The 24489-nt window shown below is 35.9% G+C and overlaps 1 protein-coding gene across 2 annotated transcripts in view; it reads right to left on the reverse strand.

The window, feature by feature from the left end:
• Positions 1–24489, reverse strand: part of CD163L1 (CD163 molecule like 1) — a 94892-nt gene that overhangs the window by 58041 nt on the left and 12362 nt on the right. For both annotated transcript variants that reach the window (XM_017891841.1, XM_017891840.1), the window contains exons 3-5: positions 21316–21636; positions 20341–20661; positions 372–692 (exon numbers count right to left, since the gene is read on the reverse strand). In XM_017891841.1, the coding sequence (XP_017747330.1) occupies positions 372–692; positions 20341–20661; positions 21316–21636 (963 nt within the window). The remainder of the gene's footprint in view (positions 1–371; positions 693–20340; positions 20662–21315; positions 21637–24489) is intronic.

A 24489-nucleotide genomic window follows, 5' to 3' on the forward strand; every position in this document is an offset into this window, starting at 1 on the left:
CAAACTCAATGATAACATAGAAAAATATAGTTGTATCTATGAATATGCAAAGTGATTACACATTTAAAAATTATGCTGAATATTAATATAAGCCATACACTTGTATAGATTAATAGCAATTTTGACTAGATTGGATATTTTGTTGCACCAATTAGAATTAAGTAAAATGGTGTGTTGGGGGTGGGTAAAAACCTTATTCCCATGAGGCTTACAATGTAATATGCTGCATAAAACGCAGGCATGTTCCCTGAGGAAGAATTGAAAGTGTCAATTCTTACACATCACAATTGGTTGTAACTTCTTCAGGGTTTGGTCCTAGTTCTCCAAAAAAGGAATTTTATCTGATGTAATCATGTGGATGTAAGTCTTACCTGAGCAGATCACAGACACATCGTTCTGATGAATACAGTCAAAATTTACGGTTCCGGAATGTCTGCAGTCCCAAAGAAAAGACTCATTACCAGAGCAGGAGACACCATCAAGCCATATAACATCAGACCCTGACTGCAAATGAGGCAAGCCAGCGAAGTGAAGTGCAGTTCCACATCCCAGCTGCTTGCATACGACATCGGCTGCAGCATTGTTCCACTTATGGTGGCATATGGTCCCCCACCTTCCTTGGATTTTCAGCTCTACTCTCCCCACACAGCGGTTCGTTCCACCTACAAGCCTTAGTTCAAGATCACTACTATCTGAAACAGAGATATAAACACAAAGCCCAAGTGAAGTTTTGATCAGAAACTTCAGATTCCAGATCCTGCTATCCAAATTGAGATTTAATGAATGCCTAACTCTTGCTTTTTAAAATTCTTGTACACGTACAAGATTAATGTAATGGAATCTATCCCAGGAAAGGATCATGCTATGATGTTGACAATCCACCAGAATCTCTGGCATTTGGGGAATAAAGCACAACAGAGAGTAGAAATGCCCTTTCTGATTGTGAGTTAAGAATAAATCTATCAAAGGTCAAGAATGCTTGTAAATTTGTTGTCAAAACATGAGCCTTTGATGGCTCTGAGTCTAGCCAGCAACCATTTTAGAACTTATAACTGTGTATAAGCAGTGGCAATAAGATATCATTGTCATCACTGTCATCATCCTCTTATTCCTACTTCAAAAATTTTTCTTCCTTTAAATGAACATTTAACTCCATCTTCTTGCAATATAACTTCCAATTATTCATCTTACTGGAATTTACTCTTGAATGAAATGGAACAAATGAAACAAATGAAAAATAAAACCTTCCAAAGGTGAAAGCATGTAAGCAAGTGTGGCCAGCCATAAATTATGGACTTGCATAGCATTAAATACTCTGTTGATTTAATTCAAAATTATCAGCCCTTTCCTTATTACCTTATTTCTTTGTATCACTTAGCAAAATTGACCACTACGCATGATATATATATATATCATGCGTAGTGGTCAATTTTGCTAAGTGATACAAAGAAAAAAGGAAATAAGGAAAGGCTGATAATTTGGATATTTTATATATGTATGTATATATATAGTGATCAATTTTGCTAAGTGATATAAGGAAATAAGGAAAGACTGAGAATTTGGATATATATATATACACACACACACACACACATACACACAATCATCTCACCATATCCACAGGGGTGTGGTTCCGGGACTCCTATGGATACTAAAATCTGCAGATACTCAAGTTCCTTAGTTGGCCTTCTGTGTCTGCTGGTTTCACACCCACAGATCCAACTAAATGCAAAGTTTCCATCAGCGATTGATTGACTCCATGGATATGAAACCCACAGATTCTAAAGGCCAACTGTGTGTGTACATATATATTTTTACACTTAGCAAAATTGACCACTATATATATAATATATTATATAATATAAATATAAAATATATTTTATATTATATATTATATTTGCCTAGGTCTTCCAAGAATCCAAGAATACATTGTCTGTCTGTCTGTCTCCCTCTCTCTCCAATTGCTTGTTTTGTCCCCATATCTGTCAGTTAAATGAATGAGTCTTTTTTACAGATTATTTATCTTTATTTAATAAATTAGAATACAGTAAAATTGACTGGTTTTGTGTACACTTGTGTGTGTACAGTTCTCTGAGTTGTAATACAGGCATTAATTTGTGTAACTATTACCACAGTGAGAATATAGAACTTTGTTACCCCATTCATTCATTGAAAGACAGTTAGTCACAGTGTATTATTATTTTAATATATTGCTAGGTTCAAGAAACAGAACGTTATATTAGCAATATTTTTAAACTATTTCTATTTTTTAATTTTTGTTGATATATATCATTTGTATGTATTTTAGGGATACATGTGATATTCTGATACCTATATAAAGTATGACATATTCAAATTAGAGTAATTTGGATATCTGTCACCTCAAAATTTTGTCTTTTATTCATGGCGAGAACACTCCAAATCTTCTCTTCTAACTATTTAGATGTTTTTTTCTTAATTTAATTATTGATTAAGGAAATAAATTCCCAGAAATAATGTGGAACCTTGGATCTAGGCATACTCAAACTGATTCACAATTGGGCATGCCAGTTCTTTGAGTCAAAACAGTGCCTCTGCTTTTGTTATTTTGATGGGCTGGTTTGTTTTTTCCTGTAGATTTGCTTAAAGTTCCTTGTAGATTCTGGATATTAGCCCTTTGTCAGATGGACAGATTGCAAAAATTTTCTCTCATTTTGTAGGTTGACTGTTCACTCTGACAATAGTTTCTTTTGCTGTGCAGAAGCTCCTTAGTTTAATTAGATCCCATTTGTCAATTTTGGCTTTTGTTGCCATTGCTTTTGGTGTTTTAGTTATGAAGTCTTTGCCCATGCCTTTGTCCTGAATGGTATTGCCTAGAAATACCTAGAAAACCTAGAATAGGTTTTCTTCTAGGGTTTTTATGGTTTTAGGTCTTACATTTAAGTCTTTAATCCATCTTGAGTTAATTTTTGTATAAGGTGTAAGGAAGGGTTCCAGTTTCAGTTTTCTGCATATGGCTATCCAGTTTCCTGATACCATTTATTAAATAAGGAATCCTTTCCCCATTGCTTGTTTTTGTCAGGTTTGTCAAGGATCAGATGGTTGTAGGTGTGTGGCATTATTTCTGAGGCCTCTGTTCTGTTCCATTGGTCTATATATCTGTTTTGGTATCAGTAACATGCTGTTTTGGTTACTGTAGCCTTGAGGTACAGTTTGAAGTCAGATAGCATGATGCCTCCAGCTTTGTTATTTTTGTTTAGGATTGTCTTGGCCAAACAGGCTTTTTGGTTCCATATGCAATTTAATGTAGTTCTTTCTAGTACTGTGAAGAAAATCAATGGTAGCTTGATGGGGATAGCATTGAATCTATAAATTACTTTAGGCAGTATGGCCCAAAGTAATTTTCATGATATTTTCATGATATTGATCCTATTTATGAGCATGGAATGTTTTTCTATGTTTGTGTCCTCTCTTATTTCCTTGAGCAGTGGTTTGTAGTTCTCCTTGAAGAGGTCCTTCACATCCCTTTAAGTTGTATTCCTAGGTATTTTATTCTCTTAGTAGCAATTGTGAATGGGAGTTCACTCATGATTTGGCTCTCTATTATTGGTGTATAGGAATGCTTGTGATTTTTGCACATTGATTTCATATCCTGAGACTTTGCCAAATTTGCTCATGAGCTTAAGGAGATTTTGAGCTGAGACGATGGGGTTTTCTAAATATACAATCATGTCATCTGCAAACAGAGACTATTTGACTTCCTCTCCTTCTATTTGAATACCCTTTATTTCTTTCTCTTGCCTGATTGCCCTGGCCAGAACTTCCAATACTATGTTGAATAGGAGTGGTGAGAGAGGGCATCTTTGTCTTGTGCTGTTTTTCAAAGGGGATGCTTCCAGCTTTTGCCCATTCAGTATGATATTGGCTATGGGTTTGTCATAAATATCTCTTATTATTTTGAGATACATTCCATCAATACCTAGCTTATTGAGAGTTTTTACCATGATGGGGTGTTGAATTTTATTGAAGGCCTTTTCTGCATCTATTGAGATAATCATGTGGTTTTTGTCATTGGTTCTGTTTATGTGAGGGATTACATTTACTGATTTGCATATATTGAATCAACCTTGCATCCCAGAGATGAAGACGACTTGATCATGGTGGATAAGCTTTTTGATGTGCAGCTGGATTCGATTTGCCAGTATTTTATTGAGGATTTTCACATCAATGTTCATCAGGGATATTGGCCTGCAGTTTTTTGTTGTTGTTATTGTGTCTCAAAACAGTGTAAAATAATTAACAAAATGGCATCAACGGGTTCTTACCTATCAATAATTGCTTTAAATGTAAATTGATTAAATTCTCTAATGAAAAAACAGAGTGGAGAGGTTAAAAAATGGCAAACAAGCGGCAGAACAAATGGACTTAACACATTTCTACAGAAAATTTTACCCAACAGCTGCAGAATATGCATTCTATTCATCAGCACATGGAATATTCTCTAAAATAGACCATATGATAGGCCACAAAACAAGTCTCCACACATTTAAGAAAATCAAAATTATATCAAGTACACTCTCATACCACAGTGGAAGAAAATTGGAAATCAGCCCCAAAAGAAATCCTCAAAACAATGCAAATACATGGAAATTACATAATCTGCTCCTGAATGAGCACTGGGTCAACAATGAAATCAAGATGGAAATTTAAAAATTCTTTGAACTGAATGGTAATAGTCACACAACCTATCAAAACCTCTGGAATACAACAAAGGTGGTGCTAAGAGGAAAGTTCATAGCCTTAAATGCCTACATCAGAAAGTCTGAAAGAGTATAAATAGATATTTTTTAATTATTATTATTATACTTTAAGTTCTAGGGTACATGTGCACAATGTGCAGGTTTGTTACATATGTATACATGTGCCATGTTGGTGTGCTGCACCCATTAACTCATCATTTACATTAGGTATATCTCCTAATGCTATCCCTCCCCGCTCCGCCCTCCCCACAATAGGCCCTGGTGTGTGATGTTCCCCTTCCTGTGTCCAAGTGATCTCATTGTTCAATTCCCACCTATGAGTGAGAACACGCGGTGTTTGCTTTTCTGTTCTTGTGATAGTTTGCTAAGAATGATGGTTTCCAGCTGCATCCATGTCCCTATAAAGGACACGAACTCATCCTTTTTTATGGCTGCATAGTATTCCATGGTGTATATGTGCCACATTTTCTTAATCCAGTCTGTCACTGATGGGTTTCTACCCAGAGGAAAAGAAGTCATTATCTGAAAAAGGTATTTGCACATGCATGTTTATAGCAGCACAATTTGCAATTGTACAAACATGGCAACAACCCAAATGCCCATCAATCAATGAGTGGGTAAAGAAATTGTGATATATATATCAAAATTTATATCTATATCTATATCTATGTATACACCATGGAATACTACTCAGCCATAAAAATGGAATGAAATAATGGCATTCACAGCAACCTGGATGGAATTGCAGACCATTATTCTAAGTGAAGTAACTCAGGAATGGAAAACCAAACATTGTATGTTCTCACTCATAAGTGGGAACTAAGCTATGAAGATGCAAAGGTATAGGAATGATATAATGGAGAATAGAGCAGCAGATCCTGACAAGGAGGATTCAACCACCACAGCGCTTGAGTTCTGCTAAGGGAAAAACTGCCACCTCTAGGGGGTCCCTGAACTCCATGACTTCTGACTGGGAGAGAACTCCCAACAGGGGTTGACAGACCCCTCATACAAGAGAGCTCAGGCTGGCATCAGGCCGGTGCCCTCTGGGACAAAGCTTCTAGAGGAAAGAGCAGGCAGCAATATTTGCTGTCCTGCACCCTCTGTTGGTGATAACCAGGCAAATAGGGTCTGGAGTAGAGCCCAAGCAAACTGCAGCAGACCTGGAGAAAAGGGGCATGACTGATAGAAGAAAAAACTAACAAACAAAAAGCAATAACATCAACATCAACGAAAGAACGTCCACACAGAAACCCCATCCAAAAGTCTTCAGCCACAAAGATCTAAGGTAGATTAACCCATGAAGATGAGGAAAAACCAGTGCATAAATGCTGCAAATTCCCAAAACCAGAATACCTCTTCTCCTCCAAATGATTGCAACTCCTCTCCAGCAAGGGCATAAATGAGTTTGTATATATGTATTATACACACATGTATATAAACGTACATATATATGTATGTATATACATACATAGAATGAGTTTGATGAACTGACAGAAGGAGGCTTCAGAAGGTGGGTAATAAACTCCTCTGAGCTAAAGGAGCATGTTCTAACCTAATTCAAGGAAGCTAAGAACTTTGAAAAAAGGTTAAAGAACTACTAACTAGAATAATCAGTTTAGAGAAGAACATAAATGACCTGATGGAGCTGAAAAACACAGCACAAGAACTTCGTGAAGCAAACACAAGTATCAATAGCCAACTCGATCAAGCAGAAGAGAGGATATCAGAGATTGAAGATCAGCTTAATGAAATAAAGCGTGAAGACAAGATTAGAGAAAAAATATTGAAAAGGAACGAACAAAGCCTCAAAGAAATGTGGGCCTTTGTGAAAAGACCAAACCTATGATTGATTAGTGTACCTGAAAGTGACGAGGAGAAAGGAACCAAGTTGGAAAACACTCTTTGGGATATTATCCAGGAGAATGTCCCCAACCTAGCAAGACAGGCTGAAATTCAAATTCAGAAAATACAGAGAACACCACAAAGATACACCTTAAGAAGAGCAACCCCAAGACACATAATTGTCAGATTCCAAAGGTTGAAACTAATGAAAAACTGTTAAGGGCAGCCAGAGAGAAAGGTCGGGTTACCCAAAAAGGGAAGCCCATCAGACTAACAGCAGATCTCTCTGCAGAAACCCTACAAGCCCAAAGAGATTGGGGGCCAATATTCAACATTCTTAAAGAAAAGAATTTTCATTGCAGAATTTCATATTTAGCAAAACTAAGTTTCATAGATGAAAGAGAAACAAAATCCTTTACAGACAAGCACCAGATCTGCCTTACAAGAGCTCCTGAAGGAAGCACTAAATATGGAAAGGAAAACCCAGTACCAGCCACTGCAAAAACAAACAAAAATATAAAGACCAATGACACTATGAAGAAACTGCATCAACTAATGTGCAAAATAACCAGCTAGCATCATGATGACAGGATCAAATTCACACATAACAATATTAACCTTAAATGTAAATAGGCTAAATGCCCCAATTAACAGACACAGGCTGGCAAATTGGATAAAGAGTCAAGACCCATTGGTGTGCTATATTCAAGAGACAAATCTCATGTGCAAAGACATACATCAGCTCAAAATAAAGGGATGGAGAAATATTTACCAAGCAAATGGAAAGCAAAAAAAAAAGCAGGGGTTGCAATCCTAGTCTCTGATAGAAAGACTTTAAACCAACAAAGATCAAAAAAGACAAACAAAGGCATTACATAATGGTAAAGAGAATAATGCAATAAGTAGAGATAGCATATATATATGAATATATATAAAAATATATAAATATATACATATGTATATATACACATACACATGTATATATAAGATCCAAATAAGCTGAATTAGAAACAAAATATGCTATATACATACATGTATATACATATATTCATACATATAGGTATATCCATATACATATGTATAGACATGTATATCCATATACATGTATGTATATACATATGTGTATACATATATGTTATGGACATGCATATATATGTATTATACACATGTATAATACATGTGTACATGTATAATACATGCATACATAGATATACGTATATGTGTATGTATATACACGTGTGTAATACATATATGTAAACATATACATATATGCATGTATATATGTATATGTATATATACATACATGTATGGATATATGTATATGTGTATGTATACATGCATGTATGTATATGTGTATGTATATATGTATATGTGTATACATATACATGTGTATAATACATATATGTATATATACATATATATGCATGTGCATGTATGTATATGTATATACATATATATTCATGTATACATATATACATGTATATATATTTATATATACATATATGTGTGTGTGTGTATATATATATACAGGTGCACCCAATACAGGAGCACCAGATTCATAAAACCAGTTCTTAGAGACCTACAAAGAGACTTAGACTTCAACACAATAATAGTGGGAGACTTTAACACCCCACTTTCAACATTAGAAAGATCAACGAGACAGAAAATTAACAAGGACATCCAAGAGTTCAACTCAGCTCTGGGCCAAGGAAATCTCATAGATATCAACAAAACTCTCCACAGCAAATCAACAGAATATACATTTTTCTCAGCACCACATAGCACTTATTCTAAAATCAATCTCATAATTGGAAGTAAAACACTCCTCAGCAAATGCAAAAGAATGGAAATCATAACAAACAGTCTCTCAGGCCACAGTGCAATCAAATTAGAACTCAGGATTAAGAAACACACTCAAAACCACACAACTACATGGAAGCTGAACAACCTGCTCCTGAATGACTACTAAGTAAATAACAACATTAAGGCAGAAATAATGCAGTTCATTGAAACCAATGAGAACCAAGAGACAATGGAGCAGAATCTCTGGGACACAGTTAACACAGTGTTAAGAGGGAACTTTGTGGCAGACAGACTTATGCTGGAACTGGGTTTTAGCAAGGTTTTCAGAGTAGAGAACCCATTTGACTTTATGGAGAATATTTCACTGGAAGGAAAGACTAACTTCTTTGAGAAGAGAGTAGGCGAGTATCAGAGGATGGGAGTGATGTCAAGTCCAACAGAGAATTCTTTTACCTTGGATGCTGACTTCTAAATGAACTGAAGATATGCCCTTATTTTGCTGATTTTTTTTTTCCATCTCATAAAGAAAATCAGCTGAAGTGTTACCAACTAGCCCCACCGCGAATTGTCCGTAATGTTCATTAACAGCATCTTTAAAACTGTGTAGCTACCTCACAACCAGTCCTGTTTGTTTATAGTGCTGGTAGTATCACCTTTTGCCAGCAGGCCTGGCTGGCTGTGACTTACCATAGCAGTGACAATGGCAGTCTTGGCTTTAAAGTGAGGGGTGACCCTTTAGTGAGCTTGGCACAACAGGATTAAACAGTCTTTTAACTAGCACAGGCAATTGAAAGATGCAGCCCCACTGCTTCAACGCAGATTTTAATGTTTACTTAAATATAAAACTGGCACTTTACAAACAAATAAACATTGTTTGTACTCACAAGATAATAATAGCTTGATTTATTTGGTTTCTACACCAAATACAAAGCATTCTGACCACTAATGGGAGCCAATTCACAGTTCACTAAGTGACTAAAGTAAGTTAAACTTGTGTAGACTAAGCATGTAATTTCTAAGTTTTATTTTAATGGATTGAAATACTTGTTAACCAACTTTAAAGTCAGTCCCGTGTATAGCTAGATATTAGTCTGTTGGTGCCAGATAGAAGACAGGTTGTGTTTTTATCCTGTGGCTTGGGTAGTGTCCTGGGATTCTCTGCCCCATCTGAGTAGTGTTGTGGGTTAAAGGAATCTCTCAGGACAAGGAGCTTCTTAAGTTAAATCATTAGAAATTTAGGCATGATCTGGGCCTTCATATGTGTGAGAACGTTTCATTTTATTTCTCACTGTATTTTTCTTAACTTCTAGTTGATAAAAAATTCTTGAAGAGTTTTCATATGTGGGATCCAAGGTAGTACTGTAAAATTTCAAGTCATCCTTAAACAAAGTGACCCACCTAAGATCTTGCCCCTGTTAAGTGGTGAAATCAACTAGAGGTGGTTCCTACAAGTTGTTGTTTATTCTAGTTTTGTTTGTGTGTAAGTGGGTTGTGTGAGTTAATTCATTTATATTTACTATGTCTTTTATTTTGAGATGGAGTCTCGCTCTATTGCCCAGGCTGGAGTGCAGTAGCGTGATTTCAGCTCACTGCAACCTCCGCCTCCTGGGTTCAAGCAATTCTCCTGTCTCAGCCTCCTGAGTAGCTGGAACTGCAGGTATGTGCTAATTTTTGTGTTTTTAGTAGAGACAGAGTTTCACCATATTGGTCAGGCTGGTCTTGAACTCCTGACCTCAGGTGATCCGCCCACCTGGGCCTCCCAAAGTGCTGGGATTACAGGCATGATAAACAAATATTCTTAATAGGGCTACTTTGAATTAATCTGCCTTTATGTTTGGGAGAAGAAAGCTGAGACATTGCAAGAAAGATGATGAGAGATAAATGTTGATCTTTTGGCCCCATTTGTTCATTGTATTCGCTATTTGAACATTGTCCTGTTCTATTGTTAGTTTTCTTCTTCATTTATTGTATAGTCAATTTTTAAATCTCTGTAATATGATACATTTTCCTGTCTTAAGTTATTATCTAAAGTTAATCCAGATTACATTGTCCTTATACTTGTACAACATTAAAATGAAAGGCTTTGCTTTGCATTGTGAGGTTTAGGCGGAAGTTGGAATCAGGTTTTAGGATTCTGTGTCTCGTTAGCTGAATAATGTGAGGATTAACTTCTGCCAACTCAGACCATTTCCTAATCAGTTGAAAGGGAAACAAGTATTTCAGTCTCAAAATTGAATAATGCACAAGTGTTAAGTGATTAAACTAAAACTGTTCTTATGTCAGTTTCTTGATTGGTAAAATTTGCATTTTAATTCAGGAAGAGAAATACTTTTTGGCCAGGCATGGCTGTAATCCCAGCACTTTGGGAGACTGAGGCAGGTGGATCACCTGAGGTCAGGAGTTTGAGATCAGCCTGGCTAACATGGTGAAACCCCATCTCTACTAAAAATACAAGAATTAGCCGGGCATGGTGGTACNTTTAATAAATGATGCTGGGAAAACTGGCTAGCCATATGCGGAAAAACTGAAACTGGAACCCTTCCTTACACTTTATACAAAAATTAACTCAAGATGGATTAAAGACTTAAATGTAAGACCTAAAATCACAAACAATCCTAGAAGAAAACCTAGGCAATACCATTCAGGATATAGGCATGTGCGAAGGCTTTATGACTCAAAACACAAAAGCAATGGCAACAAAAGCCAAAATTGACAAATAGGATCTAATTAAACTACAGAGGTTCTGCTCTGCAAAAGAAACTATCATCAGAGTGAACAGGCAACCTACAGAATAGGAGAAAATTTTTGCAATCTGTCCATCTGACAAAGGGCTAATATCCAGAATCTACAAGGAACTTAAACAAGTTTACAAGAAAAAAACAAACAACCCCATCAAAAAGTGGGCGAAGGATGCGAACAGACACTTCTCAAAAGAAGACGTTTATGCAACCAACAAGCATATGAAAAAAAGCTCATCATCACTGGTCATCAGAGAAATGCAAACCAAAACCACAGTGAGATACATCTCACACCAGTTAGAATGGTGATCATTAAAAACTCTGGAAACAACAGATGCTGGCGAGGATGTGGAGATGTAAATTAGTTCAACAATTGTGGAAGACTGTGGCGATTCCTCAAGGGTCTAGAACTAGAAATACCATTTGACCCAGCAACCCCATTACTTGGTAAATACCCAAAGATCATAAATCATTCTACTATAAAAACATATGCTCACACATGTTTACTGCAGTACTATTTACAAAAGCAAAGACTTGGAACCAACCCAAATGCCCATCAATAATAGACTGGATAAAGGAAATGTGGCATATATACACCATGGATTACTATGCAGCCATAAAAAAGAATGAGTTCATGTTCTTTGCAGGGACATGGATGAAGCTGGAAACCATCATTCTCACCAAATTAACACAAGAACAGAAAACCAAACACCACATGTTCTCACTCGTAAGTGGGAGTTGAACAATGAGAACAGATGAACACATGGAGGGGAACATCAGACATTTGGGCATGTCTGGGAATGGGGGGCAAGGGGAGGGAGAGCATTAGGACAAATACCGAAAGCATATGGGGCTTAAAACCTATATGACAGGTTGATAGGTCAGCCAACCACCATGGCACATGTATATCTATGTAACAAACCTGGATGTTCCCCACACATATCTCAGAACTTAAAGTAAAAATAAATAAATAAATAAATAGGACTTTGGGGACTTGGGGGAAAGGGTGGGAGGTGGGTAAAGGATAAAAACTATGCAGTGGATACAGTGTATACTGTTTAGGTGATGGGTGCATCAAAATCTGAGAAATCACTACTAAAGAACTTATTCATGTAATCAAACACCACCCGTTCCCCCAAAATCGGGTTGATAGGTGCAGCAAACTGCCATGGTACATGTATACCCCATGTAACAAACCTGCATGTTCTGTACATGTGTACCAGAACGTAAAGTAAACAATAAATAAATAAATAAAAAGACAGAGTGGTTGAACGGATTAAGAAAAAACATGGTCCAAATATATGCTGCTTACAAGGGACTCACTTCTTTAGTTTTAGGACACCATAGGCTGAAAATAGAGATGAAAAAACATATTTCATGTAAATTGCAACCAAAGGTAAGCCAGAGCATCTATGCTTATATCTGACAAAATAGATTTAAGTCCAAAATTGTAAAAAGAGACAAAAAAGTCCATTATATAATGATAAAGGGGTTAACTCATCAAGAGGATATAACAAGAAAAAATATATATGAGCCCCTGTCAAAGCACCTAAACATATAAAGCAAATATTAAGAGACTGAAAGGGAGAAATAGACAGTAATACATAATAGTAGGGATTTTAATACTCCATTTTCAAAAATGGACAGATAATTCAAACAGAAAATCAATATGGAAATAGTGGACTTGAACAACACTATAGACTAAAGGAACCTAACAGACAAATATGTAACATTCCATCTAAAGTAGCAGAATATAGCTTCTTTTAAAGGGTGCACATATCATGCTCCAGGACAGATCATATTTTAGGCCACAAAACAAGTCTAAACAAATTTAACAAGATTAATATAATGTCAAGTATCACGCATGGCTACAATGGTTTGAAACTGCAAATAGTAACAGAGGAGAGTTGAGAAATTCACAAATATGTGGAAATTAAATATCATACTCTTGTACAATCAATAGGTCAAAGAAGTAATTAAAAGAGAAATAAAAAAGCATCTTAAGACAAACAAAAATAGAAACAAAACATGCCAGAACTTATGAAATGAAGAAAAAGCAGTTCTAAGAGGGAAGTTCAGTGATAAACACCTATGTTAAGAAAAAAAGAAAGATCTCAAACAACCAAACTTTACAACTCGAGGAACAAGAAAAAGAAGAACAAGTTATGCTTGAAGTCAACAGAAGAAAAGAAATAATAAATGTTAGAGAATAAATCTATGAGACTATAAAAACAAAAGTTTTAACAAAACTAAGAGCTTTTTAAAAAAAAAACAAAATTGACAGACTTAGCTAGACTGTGAAAAAAGAGGAAAGTCAAATAAATGAAATAAATGAAAGAGAAAACATTACAACTGACACCACAGAAACACAATCATAAAATATTACTAAAACAATTATTAAAAATGAATTGTGTAATCTAGAAGAAATAGTTACATTCCTAGAAACATACAATCTACAAAGACTGATTCAAAAATAAACAGAAAATCTGAGAAGACCAATAATAAATAAGGAGATTGAATCAGTAATCAACAATCTCCACATAAGAAAAAGCCCAGGACCTGATAATGTTACAAGTGAATTCGATCGAACATTTAAAGAAGAATCAATGCCAATAGTTCTTAAAGTCTTTCAGAAAATCAAAGAGGAGGAAATACTTACAAACTCATCTGATGAGGCCAGCATTACCCTGAGACCAAAGTCAGACAAGGACACTATAAGAAAAGGAAACTACAAATATCTTTTATAAAAACGGCTGCAAAAATCTTCAAAAAATACTAGCAACTGGCAAACCAAATTCAACCACATATTAATAGGATCACTAGCCATAATTAAGTGGGATTTATCCCTGAGATGCAACAACAGTTCAACATATAGAAAATAATAAATAGAATACATCATATTAATAGAATGAAAGATAAAAATCATATTATCATCTCAATTGATACAGAAAAAAACATTTGAAAACGTTTTCAAAGAAAACAAATTAGGTACAAAAGAAATGTACTTCAATGTAATAGACACCAGATAGAGCAAGCCCACAGCTAACATTATATTCAGTGGTGAAAGCTAAAAAGTTTTTCTCTAAGATTAGTAACAAGACAAGGATACTCAACTGTCACCACTTCCATTCAATATAGTACTGAAAGTCCTCACCAGAGCAATCAGGCAAGAGAAATAAAAGGCATTCAAATTGCAAAAGAAGAAAGAAGGTTATCTATGTTTTCAGATGACTTGACCTTATATACAGTAAACTGTAGAGACTTTAAAAAAAATGCTTGAACTAATAAATAAATTCAGCAAATTTGCAGGATAAAGAAAATATTTTTTAAAGCAGCTGCATTTCTTTTTATTTTTTTTTTTTTTTTTTTTTTTTTTTTTTTTTTTTTTTTTTTTTTTGAGACAGAGTCTTGTTCTGTCGCCCAGGCTGGAGTGCAATGGCATGATCTTGGCTCACTGCCTCCCAGGTTCAAGCAATTCTCCTGCCTCAGCCTCCCAAGTAGCTGGAATTACAGGCACGTGCCACCAGGCCTGGCTAATTTTTGTATTTTTAGTAGAGATGGGGTTTCACCATGTTGGTCAGGCTGCTCTGGAACTCCTGATCTCAAGTGATCTGCCTGCCTCGGCCTCCCAAAGTATTGGGATTACACGCGTGAGCAACAGTGCCAGGCCTAAAAAGTTGCATTTCTACATACTGATAACAAACTGCCTGGAAAAAAAATTGAGAAAACAATTCCATTTATAAGGGCATCACAAAGAATAAAATACCTGGGAGTAAATTTAACTAAGGAGGTGAAATATCTGTATTCTGAAAACAGAAGTCATTGATAAAAATCATGGAAAGATATCCCATGTTTATGGATTAAAAGAATTAATATTGTTAAAATGTTCATTCTACCTCAAAAGACCTATAGATACTGTATAGAATACTGCATGCTTAAAAGCAGCTATGAAGGTAGGTATTATGTTAAATGTTCTTACCATCAAAAAATTAATAATAAAAGGGGTGGGAAGAAACTTTGGGAAGTGATGCATATTCTTATGGCCTTGATGGTGGTGATGGTTTCATGGGTTTACAGTTTTTCTTAAACTCATCAGGTTGTGTATATTAAATATGTACAGCTTTTTACATGTCAAACAAACTCATTTAAGGGCTTTAATAAAATGCTAAAGGCAGGCCAGATAGCAGGAATTTGCCAATGTCATACTTGCGAATGTGATTCTTGTTCAGTGAACATGAAAATCCATTCCCCTCATGCAGGCATCCTTCCAAGTTAGAGAGGTTTCAGACTGTCTGTATTTAATGGTGCTGGTCAATGATTAATTATAACTTACTTCCCTTGCTTCTTTTGTTCTTAGTTAAGTCTCATCAAACTTATTATACAATTATATAATAAAGTTCCTATGAAGAGTATATATTCTGAGCAATTTTCAAAAACATTCTGGCCTACTTGATAGTTATATTGCTAATTGCAAAACAATAATTTGAAGCTTTGTTTATATGTCATTGTATTATAAATTTAGTAACAGATAAATTCTGCTGAATCAGATAATGTCTGGTTGCCCTCGGCAAAACTGGGTTTCTGTAACTGAAAAATCTGTAACTGAAGCCAAACACCTTTAAATAAAACTGTAAAATCCAAGACTATTTTGATTGCCAAGATACCCCCTTTATGGTTTTAACTATCATCCAGAAACTAAAATAAGGAGTAAAATTAGAGAATTGTATTTAGCTACATAACATAGACAATTGTACTGATTTAAAAAATTTTTTTAAGTCAATAGAATCTATTTAGTGTGAAATATACATTCACTTTCAATGTTCTTTAGATGGCATGTATTCATACTGTTTGCCCAGTAGATTATTAGTTCCTTGAGGACAAAATATGTAACACATACCTTTTTCTTATTTTTCACAGAATCAGTCATTGTGTCTAGTACACAACAAGAAAAAGCCCTAGCGAAATCATCTCTTTGTCACTTATCACTTATCTCTGTAGTTCCTTTCTCCACTCGGAGTAGTATTCTCGCACTGTAAGCCAGTATTTTCATATGATTTACCAGCTTCTGGACTAAAGTCCCCTTCCTCACTTCTTCATTCTCCCATTCAGTTGTACTGTATCAAACCTAGACTTGATTTCCCTTTGTTCTCTTTTGTTTCTATGCCTATATACCACCCTCATCATTACTACTTGCTTTCAATAGCTGTAATTTTGGCGAGAATTTGATACTCTGTTTTGCACTTTGGGGGACATTTGTGGTCACTTAAACGCAGTGAAAATATAAAACTAACTTTTGCTAATTCTGCTGCTGATGTTCCTTTCACATTCAGGTAGCTGGAAGAAATAAAATAAATTATGTTTGCAGACTCAAGTAATCCAATCAAACTAGTCTATAGGTGTCAATACCAAAGTAAAAATATAAATAACAAATTATTTAATCCTAGTTTCTTCTACAAAACCGACTTAAAATATAATTATATATACAATATTGTGTTATGTGCCAAAATTGTTAAACATAATCAGAAGATATGTGTAGCAAAGTTTAATAAACAAGAAAAAACTATGTAAAATAAAGGGTATTATCTCAAATTTGAAATTGTAACTGGATACTTTTATCTTCCCCATTCTGTCATAAGGAGAAATGTTTTCAAACCATGTAACAATTAAAACACACTTTAGGTTAAATAATAGAATTCTTAGGGGCTATTATGACATTTATAAATCAAAATAAAATGTCCACTTCAGTAGGCATTACTGCAAATTATCAAAAATATTTTAAGAATTTCCTTGGATTTATCTTTATAGTAAATTTGTAAACCACAAAATCATATCTGTCTTAATTCCTCTAAAATCTCCCAAGATTTTATCAATTGCAAAGTCCTCAAGCACTGCTGATATGCTGATATTAAATTTATATCTCTAATTCAGACATTTCTTCTGAGAATTTCCAGTGGGAATATCCACCTACATATTTTCCAAGTACCTCAAAAATGTTCTAACACTCTTAGCATCTTGCTTTTAAATGGTACTACTAGCTACAAGTCTGTACACATAAGAAATTTGGGAAAAATTCTTACCCTTCTTTCTTTCTCACCTCTTTTTTCACTTCTCTTGGTACTATCAAAGCTGTTGTGTAATTATAACTCTAATCCATCCACTTATCTCTATCTTAACTATTTTAGCCCTAGTCAAACCACTATCATGTCTTACCTGACCTCCTTCAGGGTCTTCTTAACTCGTTTCTCTGCATCCAAGCTTGGCTCTCAAAAGCTATTGTTCATTCAGTTAGTCCCCATGATATTATAATAATCAAATTTTATCATGGTAATTATTTGCATAAAACCCTTCAAAGAATACCCTTGGCTATTAAAATAAAGTCTAAAACTCTTGCCATAGCTCCCCAGTCTCTGAGTACAAGCCCTCAGCTTCATCAACTATCACGCAACCTTCCTCATTAAGTTACAGCTACTCCAGTGTTTTCTCTACCCTTGGAGGCCACCAAGTCCTTTCTTACTTCAGGAGAATTGGGTTTGTCCCTTTGAAATACTGTTTGTTGAAAAACCGCTTTTAAGACCTCAGATTTCAGTAACCCAATTCTAAAGACTTACATTAAGTAAGTCATCCTATTAAATAATCTGATACTAATTTGTATCTTTATTTCAAAACATTTATTGGAGTTTACAAACCTGTAGATGTTCATAGAAGAAAAAATAGAAGAAATTAGAAGATTTTACAGAAAGTTCTAAGTACTCTTCCTGACTTTGAACTACTCCAAGACTTTAAGTTCTTTCAGATTATTATTCACTTTTTGTAAGAACTCTGTCATCCAGTAGGAGACAGATCACTTAGAAATTAAAGAATATTGTATCTTCCTGAAATTCCAAACATAAAAAAATGATAGGGAGGAACTGGATTTTAAGAATAAGAACAAAGACATCATATTTTCTATGCCTCTTCCACCTTCCCGAGTTTCTAATAAATTAACCAGTTAAAACATAAACATGTATAGATCACAAAAAATTGCTGAAAACTATGCTAATTGTTAGGAATAAATAAGTTTAAAATAATTCCCATCCCTCTGGTATTAGCATATTTGAGAGAAGGCAAGAAATTAAATAACTAAAATGTTATCAACACAAGAAGAATTAGGACAGAGTGCCATCACAGCATATGAATAGGATATGTTTATATTTGAGAAAGTCTTCCCTGAGGAAGTGTTCTTTAAGATGACGTTAATGGGCCGGGCGCGGTGGCTCACGCCTGTAATCCCAGCACTTTGGGAGGCCGAGGCGGGCGGATCACGAGGTCAGGAGATCCAGACCATCCTGGCGAACATGGTGAAACCCCGTCTCTACTAAAAACACAAAAAAATTAGCCGGGCGTGGTGGCGGGCGCCTGTAGCCCCAGCTACTGGGGAGGCTGAGGCAGGAGAATGGCGTGAACCCGGGAGGTGGAGCTTGCAGTGAGCCGAGATCACGCCACTGCACTCCAGCCTGGGCGACAGAGTGAGACTCCGTCTCAAAAAAAAAAAAAAAAAAAAAAATGACGTTAATGGATAACCAAATTTAGCTAAGAGAAATGAAGGAGGAAGAGTTTTTTTCTACCTAGAGGAAAAGAATGTCTCAATGTTCTGAGGTGGGACGGAAAATATCATGGACATGAAAGAACGCAGCAGAGATCAAGCAGAAAAGAGGAGAGAGTAGCAACATCTTGCAGATAATAAGAAATTTCCTGTATTACTTTAAGGTCAAATAAATGTGCTTCAAAAAACATCACTTCCGCTGCAGTGTGGAGAATAGATTTGAAGGTGTTTGTAATGACTGCAGAGAGGCCACTGGGGAGAGGTCGTTGCTTTCCATAGTCACTTCTTAGAGGTGGTGAGTGATTGTTGCTTGGTTTATATTGATAGCAATGAAAATGGTGTAAAGAAGCCACATTCTTCAGCCGGGTGTGGTGGCTCATGGTTGTAATCCTAGCACTTTGGGAGGCTGAGGCGGGCAGATCATAAGGTCAGGAGATCAAGACCAGCCTGGCCAATATGGTGAAACACCGCCTCTACTAAAAATACTTTAGCTGGGCATGGTGGCAGGTGCCTGTAGTCCCAGATACTCAGGAGGCTGAGACAGGAGAATAGCTGGAACCCAGGAGGCGGAGGTTGCAGTTAGCAGAGATTGCGCCACTGCACTCTAGCCTGGGCAACAGCCTGGGCGACAGAATGAGACTCTGTCCCCCCAAAAAAGAAGCCACATTTTAAAATATTTAAATAGTATAATCATTTCCATCTGGTCATGTAATGAATATAGTGTGCTAACAGAGAAATGAAGGACTTAAAAGTGATCCCCTAGTTGAACAACAAGAACACATAGACACAGGGCGGGGAACATCACACACCGGGGCCCGTGCGGGGAGTGGGGGACTGGGGGAAGGATAGCATTAGGAGAAATACCTAATGCAAATGACGAGTTGATGGGTGCAGCAAACCAATATGGCACATGTATACCTATGTAACAAACCTGCACGTTGTGCACATGTACCCAGAACTTAAAGTATAAAAAAAAAAAAGTGTTCCCTTAGATTTCTGACTTGAACAATCAAGTGGGAAGTAATACTATTTACTGAGCTTAGGAAGATTTGATGATGAGTAAACAAGGATAATAAGCTTACTTTTGGAAACGTTAAGGGTTCAAGTACATTTTGGACCCTTCGTAGGCACACGGATATATGTATCTAGAGCTCTTAGGAGGTGTCTGGTGTGGAATTTTTGTTACGCTAAGAAAGTAAATTGCCAAGGGAAAGAGTGTAGTGTGAGATTAGGGACTTAGTCCTGATGAAATCTAAGTTTTGGTAGCTGGAAAGAATTAGTAAAGTGGGGAAACTAGACTAAGAATGAGTGACATCAGAGTAAGAAGGGGAAAATATGATATTATGTCAGGAAGTTATTTGAAAAAGGTTTTTAGAAAAAAGATTTGATCAGCCTATGGAATACTGCTGAGTAATTGGAAATATTAAAACTCAGAATGTGCTTTACATTTGTTAGGAAGAGCAATTTTAGGAAGAGTGTTTAGGAAAACTCCAGAATGGAGCAATTTCAGGGGTAACAAAATTTTGTTATAACCAGAGAAAACTCTTCTCCAGAGAATGATTGACCTTTTTCTTTCCATACATACTATTTCTAAACAAATTGTTCCTTTCTTCTACATGTCTTGAGCTCTTACCATAACAAGTTAATGTGACATCCTCATAGTGACTGCAGTCATGATTTCCCCATCCACGATGTCTGCAATTCCAGATTGCCAACTCATTCCCCTGGCATATAATGTCATCCAGCCAAATGGGGCGCAATACAGCAGGGCTATCAACAACTCCAGAAGAAATAAAAGAAGATGGACATCCTAGTTGCCTGCATACCACGGCAGCAGTATTCAAGTTCCACCCATCATCACATATGGTCCCCCACCTTTCTCGGAATTTCACCTCCACTCTCCCTGAACAGGAGCTGTTTCCATCCACTAGCCTCAAACCCAGATTGGCTTCACCTATGAGAAAGACAAGCAGACATATGAAAAATTGATTCAATTTTGAACCTGAAATAAAATCAAAAGGATTCTTAGAAGATAGCCCTGTTATGAATGAAGTTACCAAAAAAAAAAAAAAAAAAAACCTAACTGAAAATACTTATAGGAGGGGTAGGTGAGACTGTTTCCTAAACACAAATACACAAACAAACAAACAAAAATCCTAGGTGAAAAAATCAATCATTAGCATGATATTCTTTATCGTTTTGCTTTAATTTTATACCTCATTTTTCAGAAAATATTTGTTCTGTTAGTGTACCTGGTACATGAAAAAGGGCACTGAAATCAAAACTATCCCTGCTCCCAACCTTCTTAATTTCTTTCTAAACTCAATTACAGTTATGATAAAGATATTACATTGGTAACTGTAATATATTCTCTCTCTCTCTCTGTCTGTCTGTCTCTCTCTCCATTTCTTTCTAAACTCAGTTACAGTTATAAAAAGAAAAGCAATTAAACATTACTTTGGAAGTAAGGGAAGGGTAGAGTATATAAAATATTTTCTACACCTCCCAGAGGGATACTATTAAAGTCAAAATAGAAACCCCTACCTTCCAGCAGATGATTCCTGAGGGTAGGTCTTACCTTGCCTTCCTACTCTAGTTAGACTCTTACCATAACAGTTCACACCAACATCTTCTCCATGATTACAATCATGGCTTCCCCATTCCCGGTGTTGACATTCCCAGAGAGCTGACTCATTTCCATAACAGGAAACATCATCAAGCCAAATTTTTCCATATCTAGTCACGGCTTGTCCAAAATGAAACATGGCGAAAGAAAATGGACATCCAAGCTGTTTGCACACGACAATTGAGGCAGCAGGGTTCCACCCATCATCACACACAGTTCCCCACTGTCCCTGGAATTTCACCTCCACTCTGCCAGCGCAGGGACCATCTCCATCGACCAGCCTCAACTCCAAATCTGTTCCATCTACAAGAAAGACAGAAACATATACTAGAGATGGCAAAGATTAGAAGGCAGAAATAATATAAGTAGGTGAGATGGATGATGATCATTTAGCTTAAATGTTGTTATTAGAACTTATAGTAGAGAGAAAAGAAAAATGAGAAAATTCGAGGTGAGAAGCTTTAATTTTTCATGAAAGGAAACTAGAGACCACATTGCAGCATAGTTTTGCTTTGCATTGTAATGTGAAAATAAAAGAAGGGAAAGAAATTTTCCGTTCTGTGCAATTCCCACCAATATAAACCACAGAAAAGGTAAGGTTGGCTGTTTTGCAGGCAGAATGAAAGAAAGTCCCTTGGCTAGTCAGTTTCAAAATAATCTGTATCTGAGGATTCCACCTCATATTTTTGAAGGAGATGTTTTATATACTTAACAATTGAAAACATCCTGTAAGGCTGACATAATTTTCTACTCAATAAAATCTACAGCATTAAATACTTTTGAGTATTTATATCCTCAAATGTTTTAAATACATTCTGCAATAGGCTTTGCTGGAGGAGACCTAGTCATCCATGATTGTAGTATGTTACTCCACCTTCCCTAATCATCAGCTCTGTGGATCACAGGTAGACAACCACTTCAGAAAAGGTCAGTCCTTCAGATGACCACTGACTACTCGTAATCCCATCTTAAAAATTTGAAACAAGTAAAATGGATTTTAAAAAATCCTAGGTGAAAAATATCCACTTAAAACAAGTGAAATTAATATTAACCTAAATCTACTTGTAAGCCAAAATTTTGAGGAACAGACAATAAAAATGTAATTGGGAAGCCAGTGTGAAGGGAGAAAACTTTAAAGCAACCATGACTTTTCAACGTGAAACTTTATGAACTCTGCGCATATGATGACGATGAGAGGGTGTGTTAGTAAGAAGAGCAAGTGAGCCAAAGGGACAGAGAGAAGTAATAAGGAGGAAGAAAAAGGGAAAAAGAGAAAGAAAGAGAAGGAGAGAGGAAGAGACAGAGAGAGAGAGAGAGAGAAACAGGGCGAGAGAATACAATAGAAAAGGCTTCCCATTTCTGAGTTTCAGTCCACAATGGCTCAGTGAGAATATATTTTTCACAAGAGATAACAATATTCTTTCTGAAAGTGGATTGTGAGTTAACCATAAGTCTTCATTCAGTGTGGTCTTGCCTATACTATACTCATGAGAATAACCAGAAATTTTGGTTTCCTTATATTTCTCTTTCTGAGTTCCTAGTGCTCCTATTGTTTCCTATTTCTTTCTATATGTACATTTTTCTTTTTAGTTGAAATGTGTGTGAGGGGCATTCTAATGCCTGTGCCCATATCATATAACTCATAAGTCTAATGAAAGCTCTTAAAAATGTAGTTGGTACACACGCACACACACATACACAGAGATATATATTCTAATAATGATTGATATTTGCCATTTCTTTTTTTTTAATATATTGATTAAGGTATTTTTTCAATGTGTACATTAGGATTTCTACTGAATTTTTAGACATACCAAATTTCTACCAAGTTGTGATAAAAATTATTGAGGAAAACTTGATAAATTAAGAACTTCTATTCTTCAAAATACACCATATAAAAAGTGAAAAGTCACAAATGTGAAGAATATATTAGCAACACATATTATGACTATGGAAAAGTCTATAGATTATATTTTTTAAATGTATGTATTTAGAAAAATAAGCAAAATGGGCAAATGACTTGAACAGATATTTCACAGAAGAAAACAAAAGGCATGACCATTAAATACATGGAGAAATGCCTAAACTTGTTAGTCTTAAGGAAATTGAAAGATAAGATGAAAAGATATAGCTTTACACTCTCTTGATTGGCAAAACTTTAGAACTCTGAATATTTAAAATATTAGTGAGGATATGGGTCACTGAAAATACATATACATTGTTGGCAGAATTCATCCTATTTGGTAAAGTTGAAAACATGCACATCCCAGAACCTGGTAATTCTACTTCTACCTATAGACCCTAGTAAATGCCCACAAATCTGCACCAGAGACATATTTATAGCAGTATATTTGACCATAGTAATGAAAAATCCAAATAACTATTGACAGGATAATAGATGAATTCATTGGGAATATTCATTTATACAAGATAATATATTTTGCTTAATGAAAAGTGAATTAATTATAGCCATTGTAACAACAGAGATGAAGCTTAGAAATATAATATTGAAAGATAAAAGCAAGTCCCAGAACACTAAATGCAGTTTGATATATTATAAAGCTTAAAATAAGCAAAACTAAACAATACATTATTTCTGCATCTGTTATCTATCATATTATTAGAAAGTATTTTATTATTAAAAAGTAAGGTAGTGAGAAATGCACAATTCATGATAGACATTATCTCTGGTGGGGTTGGAAGGTAGGTGGGAGAGAAGAAGAAAACATACTTAGAAAAAAGTGGTTGATAAAAATCCAGTTACCTGTTTGAGGAATGGATTTATGTGTGACATTACATTAGCTTAATGATTTGTATATGTGTTGTAAAATGGCCATTTTTGTCTAATAAAATACAATATTAAACAGCAAGAAATGTAAAGCATTTTAAAAGCAAATACATTGGCCAGGCGCGGTGGCTCAGGCCTGTAATCTCAGCACTTTGGGAGGCCGAGGCGGGCGGATCACGAGGTCAGGAAACTGAGACCATCCTGGCTAACAAGGTGAAACTCCGTCTCCACTGAAAATGCAAAAAATTAGCCGGGCGTGGTGGCGGGCGCCTGTAGTCCCAGCTACTCAGGAGGCTGAGGCAGGAGAATGGCGTAAACCCGGGAGGCGGAGCTTGCAGTGAGCCGAGATCACGCCACTGCACTCCAGC

Source organism: Rhinopithecus bieti, unplaced genomic scaffold, assembly GCF_001698545.2.
Source record: "Rhinopithecus bieti isolate Rb0 unplaced genomic scaffold, ASM169854v2 scaffold_21022, whole genome shotgun sequence".
Taxonomy (NCBI): domain Eukaryota; kingdom Metazoa; phylum Chordata; class Mammalia; order Primates; family Cercopithecidae; genus Rhinopithecus; species Rhinopithecus bieti.